Here is an 11662-nt window from a genome sequence, read left to right as displayed (position 1 = left end):
AGTATAGTTAACATGAATCGAATTGAATGTGCGTGTGAAGTTTTGTAGTATGTTTCCACGGATCAATCAACACTTTTTAGTGCGGCAGAAGGCCACGGCAATGGCCTCCGGCCTCCCGGTGCAGAAAGATACCGATAGCCACTAGAAAATAAAATGTTGATAGACTTAATCCTAAAGTTTTGACCTCAAAAGAAATACCACAGGAATAATATACGTCTTTAGTCACTCACGAATATGGGGAGCAAAAGAATAACAATTTCTCGCAAAGGCTACTATAAGATGTTAGTATGAATAACATGTGTTATGATACAACTGTTAGTGATGACATATATATAAATGCGATACCAAATGCTTGTAATGCATGAAGATACGCTAAATACGGTGTTTTATAGGTCACAATCTTGAACTCGAATCACAGAAAAGGAAACAAAAAGGAAAGGTCTCAAAATCATCTAGGCATGGAAGATGTGCACCCCATTCCGAAGAATCACGAGTTTATCCACCCACCAGATACATGGCCCCTAGAGGTATTTTCGTGCAAGGGCACGGACTTTTGTATCAAAATGTGATGACGCAATTCGCGAACCAGGCAGGTACAGGGGATTAAGAAGAGTCTGCAAGTTCACAAACATCTTATGAGTCAATGATCGGTTCATGTGTTTGTGTTATGAAATGGAAATTGTGTAATGAAACAATTAACAGTGTGAAATGGAAATGGAAACTGTGTAATGAAATAATTAACAGTGTTTAGACAAATCTCAAGATTCTGTGAAATGACAAACTAATTTCCTTATTTGGATTCGCCAGAAAAGGAAAGACAAAAACTCGGTATTTAGATTTCATGCATCCTAACTTTAAAATCTACCTCAATCCCAAAATCTACCATCACCATAACCACCATTAACACCACCACCCACCGTCATGGCCCCCACCATTTATACCACCCTGCCACCACTTTACCACTAGCACCATCACCACTACTAACATAAACTTTACCCGTCACCACCGTCCATTTACAAATAATTGATACCTCCATACACAACTTTGAATTTCGTAGTTAAATCTCATCATGTAGGTTAGCCAAACAAGAAATGTTACAAGTGCTATAACTTATCCCGTGTTTTTAAGTGTCATCAATTTGAAATTTTAGCACTCTTAAACTCCCACACCCAAATCCATTATAAGAGATAAGGCTTGGGAAAAATGTTACCCACAGAACCCATGCTTAGGCTTCTCCACCAAGTCACATTGACAGAAATCTCAAAAGTTCTTTTACAAGACGAGACTTGTACTGGAAGGCTCTTAGGTTTGAAGATAGGATACTGGATACCACCCCAAATTGCATTCAATTCATATTATAATATGTTGGTACGGGAATTCACGTTAAACTGTGAGGTGGCAGAGAGTCCATGGAGAGTCCCACTTTTGAGAGTCTCCTTAGCATTTCTCTAACAATAAAATGGAAAATTTTGCTAGTCATAGATGGACTTGGAACACATATTAGACGAAAAACAATACTCAGGATTGTGCAAATACTGCTTTGAAAGAATGTGCAAATTTGTATACATACGTGTCAAAAGATTAACAGCACAAGTGTGTACATTATCAAACAAAATTATTTCCAAAGCCATATTTTGTAATACACAAATGAAAACGCTGTTAATCATATTTAGAATGCCCACACAGACACACATAATGTATATTTTTTCTACATATTTTCTTTTCAGTGATATTGCCAGTGAATTTCTACTCTCTAACTTCTATAAGACTATTCACCTATTCACCCAAGATACCACCAGAGAATCTTCCTCACAAGTAGTTTCATTTTCAAAAAAAATGTGAGCTTATTTGCTTGTATCAGAGGATATTCGTAACAGTAACGAGAAGACTGAACAAGTCAAAGGTTTCCTAGGCACTAACAACTGATCATGACCATTTATATTTCAATCTCTTGCTTTGTTTTGGTTCCCAATGCATTTATAGTTCCAGAGAAACACTGAACTAGAAATAGTCTTCAAAAAACGGAGATTCTGAACTATGCATTCTATAGGAATCAAATTGATTTGGGTCCTAGGCACTGTAACTACGTGCTTTCTAATGAGAGCTAGCCCTTTTGCTAAGCAACAATAATTAAAACTTAGCTATCCAACTTCTACTTTTCCTAATTACAAAACGCATAGCAGAAAATACATAGTTCACCTCTATTCATCTCATGCCATCCCAAGGCTACAAGATTAGAAGTATAGAGTGTAGATGACATAGGGATTCCACAAAGAACACATCAAACATTAAGAACCTGCGGAATTGTAAAAATGAACTTTAAATAAAGGGCTGATGGAATGTAGTGACTTACTTTGATATAAAGCTCATGAACCTCTTGGAAGAAGCTCTTGATTCCATCATCGTTACGAGAGTCATGAAGTAGCATAAGTCGTGTATGTATGCATAGTTAAAGAAAATGTCAAACTGGAAACTGTACGCTACCTAACAGAGTACAACTAGGCACAAAACGAGGAGACCTTTCACTCAGCCTTGACAACTATGGCAACAGCAATGAATATGGAAATTAAAGACAACATAAGTATATATATTCAGCATCGTAGTTATGCCATCTGCTGACATTATCAATGTTATAAGTTAAAGACACTTTCTTGATTTAAAAAACAAAGGAGTTGCACAAGAACCGGCACAGAAAATAACACATCATCAATAAACATACAATTCTAAGATAGGTGGAGTTGACACAAATATTTGAACTGAAAATATGAAGGATATGACCAGCCGTAACATAGACGGAAACCACCAGATCATTAAAGCGATCGATTGCTTTCAAGTACCTGCACCGAAAATGTCACAAAGATCAATAATATGCGTAAACGAGTCGACGAGAGGAGCATAGAGGGTACAGAAAAAAGTGGCTGGCTCACATGGCACTGGTAGTCCAGGCAAGGTCCTGCACAATATCGAGGGCGGCATGTAATATGAACTGATGCAACTGAGCAGCATCTTCTCTCTGTGTCAAAGTGTCAAACCAACACCCATTACCCATCTGAGTACTTAGCCATACAAACACAAATATTCTGATGAATTTACAAATTATTAACTACATTGCCTAGCACGAATGTGTTCCGCTCTACACCCGAGTTTGAATCTCCCTCCCCGCAGTTTAGATTACTTAAATAATAATTAAACAAAAATAACAGAAATTGAATCATTAAACAAAAATAGCAGAAATTGAAGCAAGCATTGTAGATGCAGAGATTGCCAAGAAATGAAGAAACCCACTTTAATTAATTGAAAATTCGATTTAAGTTGATGAGATTTCGAGAGAAATCATTTGATTGATTGTCGCGAGGAATCAAGCAATGGAAATCAGAAATTGAAAGGGAAAGAGAGAAAGAATGATACTTTCGCGGCGGATCCGACTTCAGCTTCGTAAATAGGGATGTCGCTTCTGCTGACGATGATGAAACACGCCGTCGTCGCCATCTGATCTCCCTCGCTCTCTCTCTCTCTCTCTCTCTCTCTCTGCTCTTTTTTCCAGCGAGATGGCCTCCGACGACGACTCACTGAGATGATGAAATGGTTAGGGGTATTTTTGTCAAAAACCGTATTCTCCAAACGGCGGGCTGAATAGAATCTGGCTAAAAAGAATGAAAGCCCAATTGGGCCAAGGAGTGTGTACATGTAGCAAGTCCGACAGAGATTTTTTAATATGCCGGAAACACGAAATGATGCTCGATATGTCATTACACAAGTGGAGAAATTTTTTTTTTCAAGTATCCCTCCACTTGTATAATGACATGGTGTAGGGACCTGCACAAGTAAAGCTAAAGATCATCACCTTTCTTGTTTGTGAGTAGGTGATGTTCCGGCATACTAAAAAACTCTCCAACTCCGGAAGCCAGAGTGGTAACACACTTCCTTGTATCGGCACAAATACCATCGTGGCAATGTATTCGTGTCACACAAGTTGGTCTCCTGATTCAGCCACCAAAACTACACATGCCAAGGCTAGCATTTGGGAACAGTGGCTTTCAAGAACATAGCAAGCTGCTAGCATTTGGGAAACGTTAACTCATAGGAAGTAACAGATGAGCAAGGGCTAGGATTCAAGCCCATTTTAGCCAACGGACTAAAGCTCGGCGCATCGCTTGCCATGGTGGCGGAACAGATTCCATGGCTGCGGTGGATGTTCCCCCTAGAGGAAGAGGCATTTGCCAAGCATGGGGCAGGACGAGACCGGCTCACTAGGGCAATCATGGAAGAGCACACACAAGCACGCAACAAGAGCGGTGGTGCCAAGCAAAATTTTGTGGATGCGGTCGCTTGCATTGCAAGAGAAGTATGACCTTAGTGAGGACACTATTATTGGACTTCTTTGGGTGAGTGGCAATATATGGTGTCAGCAAATGGTTTCCACACTCTTTTATCCGCTTGTAGCTAGTCTTCCTCTTATATTTAGTCACATGATTGAATAAATCAATGATAAATCAGGTATCGTTTGGTATGCAGACGGGACGGGAAGGAACAAAATGGGATGGGACGGGACGGGACAAGACGGGACGGAATGGAGAGAGAGCAAAGATGCCCTCGGATGGAAACAAGGAGGAAGAAGGAGACGGAGATGTTATAATTTTGTGTTCCACGGATGTGGAACGAGTCGTTCCAGGGGGTGAGGTGGGACGAAAATTCATCCAAAATTTGTTTCGTGGAACAGCACGTTCCACCCGTTTTAGGCGCACCAAACGTGGGAAAGAACGCCTCGTCCTATTCCATTCCGTCTCGTCCCACGTACCAAACGGTACCCCAAGGAACCAAAAACAAACAGAGAAGTGAGGAAGGATAAAATGAGAGTGAAAAGTATAGAATGACTTAATTGTTTCTTTTTTTGCACGACGTGATTACAACGGGTATGGACACCACATCCATTTCAATTGGATGTGACATGGCTGAGTTGATCAAGTACCCAAGGGTGCAACAAAAGGCACAAGAGCAACACTGGTCATGTATAAATACAAAGATTGCTAAATTTAAGAAGATGAGACTTGAGAGTGCTCGAGTAGAGATTGACGAAGACTCTACTCGTATGGAACATGTTCTTGGCTTCAAGTACTTTAAATGATGAAATTAACTCCATTCTGTTAAGGAAGACTAACATAATTTCTATTTGGACTGTAATTGTTAACAGAGTTCTAGAGTACATTCGTTCAAAACTTGTGCTTTTAAAATTCAAAAAAAAAAAAAAAAACTTCTACTCATAAGCGCTTCTATTAGAAGCACATTGAAATTTTTATTGAAAATAATAGTTTTTTTTTTGGGAAAAATGGGGCTAAAAGTCCAACCAAAACTATTCAATAATAAATCTAGACCAAGACATTCTAAGTTGATCTTCACTAGTGGAACAAAAAGAAATATTATCAAAATAAAAATTGCCTAAATCTAAAGTAAGATTATAATTCGCCAAACTATCCACCACAATAACAATTTCTCTGTAGTAGACGTGCTGAAGTTCGCAATGCCAAATTTTGATAACAACTCTCGACATGCCAATACAAGGGAACCCAAATGATTCTTTCTATAAACTTGCAACACCAAAGAACTTGAAGTGCGACACACATCAAGTGCTTTTTTGAACCTACAATACTTCTTACCTTTTTTTGTTTATCCAGTAACATCATCACCAACCTTTGATTCCTTCATCCTTACGCAGAGCTTGATGAAGTCCCTATCATCGATCCTGGCTTTACCAACCACCATCCAACAAAACAAAAGTATACAAAAAGAAAGAGTAAAAAGTCTTCACCAACCACCATCACTAACCCAATAACTTCCTTCCCCACACCGCACTCAGCCACGAACCACATCAATTAATAATACCACGGATAAGCAATCCAACCATATCCTCGGGTAATTACTATTTTCTATTTCATCTGCCGCAACGCATTAGAATGTGGGTGATCAGTCTCCTTCTAAAAGGGAAAAGGATCCCCGGAGATTTCGAAGATCCTATGATTGTGATCATTCATTGTATATCGTGCAGTTAGAAATCATTTAAGATTTAAAATTAAATATAAATAGTACCTAAAGAAAATTGATTGCACGATATACGATAAACAATCACAATTATGAATCATTTTTCTTCTAAAAGTAGTACACCTCTTGAAAATAATTTTAAAATAGTTAAAAACGTTTTTAATAAAAGTGTTTTTTCGAATCAATTGTTTCAAAAGTTACAAATAAATTCTGAAAAAAAAAACTTTTTTACTTTCTATAATAAGCCTTTTAAGTATTTTGAAAACAAAATTATTTACTTTAAAAATATTTTCAGTCATTTTAAAAATAATTTCAAACAGTCCCAACACATCTGAGTTGGTACTTTTCACTCTCACTCACCAACTCCCCTGCTCCAAATTTCATACGCTTTAGTGGGTCACCCACACAAATCCATTCACCAACTCTCTCTCTCTCTCTCTCTCTCTCTCTCTCTCTCTCTCTCTCTCTCTCTCTCCCCCCCCCAATGCAAATCCATTCACCAACTCCATCCCAAGTGTCTTTCATATATATCAATCTCCCTCCAACTCTGACCTTAATTTGCTCAATCAATCCAACATGGCTCTCTCCGGCGGACTACTGTTTCCCATCTCATCAATCATCATTCTCATTTCCCTCGCCTACAAGCTCTACCAAAGGCTCAGATTCAAGCTCCCGCCCGGCCCACGTGCATGGCCGATCGTCGGCAACCTCTACGACATTAAGCCCGTGAGGTTCCGCTGCTACGCCGAGTGGGCCCAGGAATACGGCCCCATCATATCGGTGTGGACGGGGTCCACGCTGAACGTGGTGGTGTCGAGCTCGGAGCTGGCCAAGGAGGTGCTCAAGGAGCACGACCAGAAGCTGGCGGACCGGCATCGGAGCAGATCGGCCGCGAAGTTTAGCAAGGACGGTCAGGATCTTATCTGGGCTGACTACGGGCCCCACTACGTCAAGGTCAGGAAGGTCTGCACTCTGGAGCTCTTCTCTCCCAAGAGGATCGAGGCTCTCCGACCCATTAGGGAAGATGAGGTCACCGCCATGGTTGAGTCCATTTTCAAACATTGCGCCAATCCTGGTACGTATGGCTTCTAATTATATATTTAATTTTTTTTGTTTTCATGAATTTACTTATTTCATATGCCACAATCAATTTTTTTTGTTAATTAACCGTTATTATCTTGAAAAATTGGCCAAAATTATCTTGTAAGTTAAATTTCAATTGTGAGAGTCCAAACTAAATAATTACGATATACAATCAAATATAAATGACATGGCTATTTGATGTTGATGAATAAAAATCTGATATTAATCATATACTAAAAAACCGATAATTTCAATAATTGAATTTTTAAAAGTGATCATTTTGGCCAATTCTTATATTATCTTTGCAAGAAATGAATGGTAAATTTCAATGAAATTGTAAAACAATATATAACATCATTGAACATTTTCCTTTTTGCTAGTAATTGTTGTTTTGTTTTTGTTCAAACGACGAAAATCAGCAGTGAAATTTTTTGTTCTCTTGTATGTTATATATATATAATATAGTGCAGAAAGAGTCGTTCTGGTTTTGATTTAATGAAAACTAATAAAAATGACTTGAAATTTTTGAATTTTAACGATAAAAACAAAATAAAGTAGTGAATAGTACTATGATTGATTTTTTAATGTAAAAATATGATTTTTCGTTAAAGTAAATAGTATCGAAAACTTTTTATTAAGTTCCATTTTTTTTATTCACTATCAATATATGTTCTCAAATTGGTCAACTAAAATATAGTGCAGGAAGAGTCTGGTTTTGATTTATTCGCTGTCAATATATGTTATCGAATTGGTCAACTAATTAGGGGTATCGTGGGAAATAAAGGGGAAAAGAATAGAAAAGTCAACGATTAGGTGCTTTGTCACGTGTGTCGTGTTTCCTTGACCTTGAACAGCATCTAGCTTCCCAAATATGTTTCTGCCCATTTGGGCCTTGTGACTAGATTATATGGTCAGGGAAGAAATCTGAAATTTGTGAACCGCATTAGCCGTTCGCTTTCAGGCTGGGCAATAAGGGTCTATCATGTTTACCAAGAAAAAAAAAAAAAAAGGTTCTATTCTAGTGAGTTTTATGGATCCATTGGTCCATAGGCTTCTCATTTGTAATAATTATATAGTTTTGATTCTCATAAAGGGAAAAGAGAATTTTCGGTAGAGTTGACTATTAGGACAACTGGTTCAAAATTAAGAAGAGTTTTGTACATTTGGAAAAAAGTGTACGTGTAGTACAAATGACTTGAGGACAACTGGTTCAAAATTAAGGAGGGTTTAGTACATTTGGAAAAAGTGTATGTGTCGTATAAATGACCTGGTACGAACGTCCCTATAAGTACATAATACATATCAATATGTACACTTGGAATTTATTTGAGAGGTCATATTTCATTCTAATTGGAGTTTCGACTGTAAATCTTCGAGTTAAATACATGGTCAAATATAACTTTGTATTTGACTTAAGAGTCATATACGAACTTTTACAATGCATAATGAAGAGAAAATAAAAATTAAAAAAAATTGATATCAAATATAATTGTTGTCTCTAACATTTTTATTGCATTGGAGGCTTTCCACAGTGGTTTATGTGAGTTTGATGTTTATAAATAAGAATTAAGAAGTGGTTTATGTGAGTTTGATGTTTATAAATAAGAATTAAGAAGTGCGAGTTTGATTTGTATTACACTATTGATACAGTGTGAGTTTGATAGGAGTTAGTTTTTTATATTAAATATTGGACTTGTCTACTTTTACATTTTTTCTATTTTATAATTGGCCACTTTTTTCCTCTCTTATCATTATTGTATAAACATCACACTCATGAGTTCAATATATTAAACTAAAAAATAAGGATCACTCTCATTGAACTCAAAATTTCCTTCTCACTGTAGGGGTTTGATTCTTATATTGTTAGTATCACACTCAATTTTCTCGACTCACTGTGGAAAACCTTGCACTTATATTAAAGCATTAAATATAGGTTTACAAATCTAGTACCAATGGATCGGATAAAACTAGTATCGTATAAGTATTAAATTTTAATAATAATGTATCGACTCATCGTTGGATCAATACATCTTAATATATCATGAGAAATTTTAAGAGGATTCTCTTAAAAGTGACTCTTTATGGACTTTCTGTCATGTTACAATTTAACATCAATTCTTATACCAACATTATAATGCATTGTGTAAAAAAACATAGAGTGGCAAAGAGTCCATGAAGAGTTTCACTTTTTTTAGAAAGTACCCTTACCGTTTCTCATATCTCATGGTCATAAAGTCACTTATTAATTAATTAAATTAGCACTGTGGGGTTGGTAAATATGAACCGTAATCTAGCTAATGCTAGTGAGAATAAATTTGTAGACCAAGTTTTTGTAAACTAAATGATATGAAAGTTGATGATTGGATTATTACTTGAGTAATGATTAACGTGTTTATTTCTTATTGGTGACACATAATTTAGTTTGTAAATTTAATCTCCCTAACTACAGTACTAGCCCACAGTGTCGTATGCACATATTTCTTTGATTAATGATAATCGTTGACTTTAATTCCCCTAATGCAGAAAACTATGGAAAAAGTTTGCTAGTGAAGAAGTACTTGGGAGCAGTGGCTTTCAACAACATAACAAGGCTAGCATTTGGAAAACGTTTTGTTAACTCAGAGGATGTAATTGATGAGCAAGGGCTAGAATTCAAGGCCATCGTAGCCAACGGACTAAAGCTCGGCGCATCGCTTGCCATGGCGGAGCACATTCCGTGGTTGCGGTGGATGTTCCCCCTGGAGGAAGAGGCATTTGCCAAGCACGGGGCACGACGAGACCGGCTCACTAGGGCTATCATGGAGGAGCACACACAAGCACGCAACGAGAGCGGTGGTGCCAAGCAACATTTTGTGGATGCGTTGCTTACATTGCAAGATAAGTATGACCTTAGTGAGGACACTATCATTGGACTTCTTTGGGTGAGTAGTTATTAAAAGGCTTTCGGAAAATGATTTTCACACTCCAACTTTATCACCGTGCAGTCTCCTGAATGTTTCTAATAATTGTGTCGCGTTTGCAGGACATGATTACTGCGGGTATGGACACCACAGCCATTTCTGTTGAATGGGCCATGGCCGAGCTGATCAAGAACCCAAGGGTGCAACAGAAGGCTCAACAGGAGCTGGATGGGGTTATTGGGGTCGAACGGGTCATGACCGAAGTTGATTTCTCCAGCCTCCCTTACTTACAATGTGTAGCAAAGGAAGCCCTACGGTTGCACCCTCCAACACCACTAATGCTCCCCCACCGAGCCAATGCCAACGTTAACATCGGCGGCTACGACATCCCCAAGGGTTCGAACGTTCACGTAAATGTTTGGGCAGTAGCGCGTGACCCAGCGGTTTGGAAAGCCCCAAATGAGTTCCGACCCGAAAGGTTCCTCGAGGAGGATGTGGACATGAAGGGGCATGATTTTAGACTACTTCCATTTGGAGCGGGAAGGCGAGTATGCCCCGGAGCCCAACTTGGTATCAACTTGGTGACCTCTATGTTGGGCCACCTATTACACCATTTTAATTGGACTCCGGCGGAAGGGGCGAAGCCGGAGGAGATTGACATGTCGGAAAATCCAGGGCTCGTCACATACATGAGAACCCCGTTACAAGCCGTGCCTACTCCTAGGCTGCCATCACAGTTATACAAACGTGTCGCTGCAGATATGTAATCTGTAGCGTTTCTTATTTTTCTTGAAGACATGTTAAATGACCTCCTTAAATTTGAAATGATGTTTGTATTTCTCCTAAAAATATCGGTGGCCCATGTCCTTCCAAACAAATAAATAGGGACAGTTGAGACCAGAAATAATGGACCAAGATTGTCTCCCCTCTCACTTTTCATCATCTCCTACTTTTCTAGCCATTGATTTCATAGTTATTTTAATGCTCCAGATTTTGCCACCTCACCAACAACTCCAAAACATTTTTAAGGCCCAATTTCCTGACTTCTTTTTGCTGCTTTCCCGCCTCTAAAGCATCTTTTCTCCCACCTCTTCCACTTTTCCTAGACTTCACCTCCCACCGATTCAATAAGTTTGATCTTCTCACATTTTGCAACTCTATCCTTATGCCATTTCACACTGCTGCATCTTCATTGGGTCTTCCCAAGTTTGTTTATGTAATTTTTTTTGCTTGTTTTTGCTCCTTTTTGCTATTGGATTTGTATTTTCTTTTTTATAACATGTTGGGGTCCTCTTTTTCCGGTTTAATGTGTCCCATTATTTGTTCTTCTAGAGTAATTGAGAAAATTTTTGAAGTATACTAATTGATTAAAGCCCGCAACCTCCGTAAAGAAACATATACTTTGAAATGTTGATTTTTTTTCTTTTCCATAGCTTTTTCTATATTGCATATACGGTTGAAAATGATTGATTTTGAAGAAGCAAATAATATCAACAATGATAAAATGGTTATTAAGTTGAATAGATCTAATGGAAGGTTTTTTGTGCATGAATTTGAGGAACAACACAATCATGCTCTTCAGAAACCAGAGTGTGCACATATGCTACCATCTCAGCAAAAAATATCAAACTCTCAGGCTGCTG

The 11662-nt window shown here is 38.1% G+C and overlaps 2 protein-coding genes across 3 annotated transcripts; one reads left to right on the top strand and one right to left on the bottom strand.

Annotated features, from left to right (window-relative positions):
• Window positions 1–256: 256 nt before the first annotated feature.
• On the bottom strand, window positions 257–3883 carry LOC103402430 (uncharacterized). Of its 2 annotated transcripts, XM_070814295.1 has the most exons (6): window positions 3845–3883; window positions 3409–3569; window positions 2928–3013; window positions 2777–2837; window positions 2354–2440; window positions 257–614 (listed from the first exon to the last, which is right to left on the bottom strand). In XM_070814295.1, exons 1-6 carry the CDS (start codon window positions 3876–3878, stop codon window positions 522–524), a joined length of 522 nt encoding a protein of 173 aa, XP_070670396.1. In that variant the 5' UTR covers window positions 3879–3883; the 3' UTR covers window positions 257–521. The 2 variants fall into 2 exon arrangements, with proteins under 2 accessions (XP_070670396.1, XP_008339407.1); XM_008341185.4 differs by lacking the exon at window positions 3845–3883 and having other exon boundaries at window positions 2354–2439; window positions 2776–2837; window positions 3409–3572.
• Window positions 3884–6384: 2501 nt separating this feature from the next.
• On the top strand, window positions 6385–11326 carry LOC103402429 (cytochrome P450 98A2). Its single transcript, XM_008341184.4, has 3 exons — window positions 6385–7111; window positions 9643–10040; window positions 10142–11326. Exons 1-3 carry the CDS (start codon window positions 6613–6615, stop codon window positions 10784–10786), a joined length of 1542 nt encoding a protein of 513 aa, XP_008339406.2. The 5' UTR covers window positions 6385–6612; the 3' UTR covers window positions 10787–11326.
• Window positions 11327–11662: the final 336 nt, after the last annotated feature.

The sequence above is a fragment of the Malus domestica genome, chromosome 15, assembly GCF_042453785.1.
Source record: "Malus domestica chromosome 15, GDT2T_hap1".
Lineage (NCBI taxonomy): Eukaryota > Viridiplantae > Streptophyta > Magnoliopsida > Rosales > Rosaceae > Malus > Malus domestica.
Note: the sequence above shows the minus strand (reverse complement) of the source record. Positions and strands in the feature narration are given on the sequence as shown.

Bases quoted from the DNA above. Each gene is read 5' to 3' on its own strand.
- LOC103402429 (XM_008341184.4), top strand. From the start codon at position 6,613: ATGGCTCTCTCCGGCGGACTACTGTTTCCCATCTCATCAATCATCATT. The intron at 7,112-9,642 runs GTACGTATGGCT...CCCCTAATGCAG, and splicing joins CAAACATTGCGCCAATCCTG to AAAACTATGGAAAAAGTTTG. The intron at 10,041-10,141 runs GTGAGTAGTTAT...TCGCGTTTGCAG, and splicing joins CTATCATTGGACTTCTTTGG to GACATGATTACTGCGGGTAT.
- LOC103402430 (XM_070814295.1), bottom strand. From the start codon at position 3,878: ATGCCGGAACATCACCTACTCACAAACAAGAAAG. The intron at 3,570-3,844 runs GTGATGATCTTT...TCATCATCTCAG, and splicing joins CCTACTCACAAACAAGAAAG to TGAGTCGTCGTCGGAGGCCA. The intron at 2,838-2,927 runs GTGAGCCAGCCA...TTTTCGGTGCAG, and splicing joins GCCTGGACTACCAGTGCCAT to GTACTTGAAAGCAATCGATC.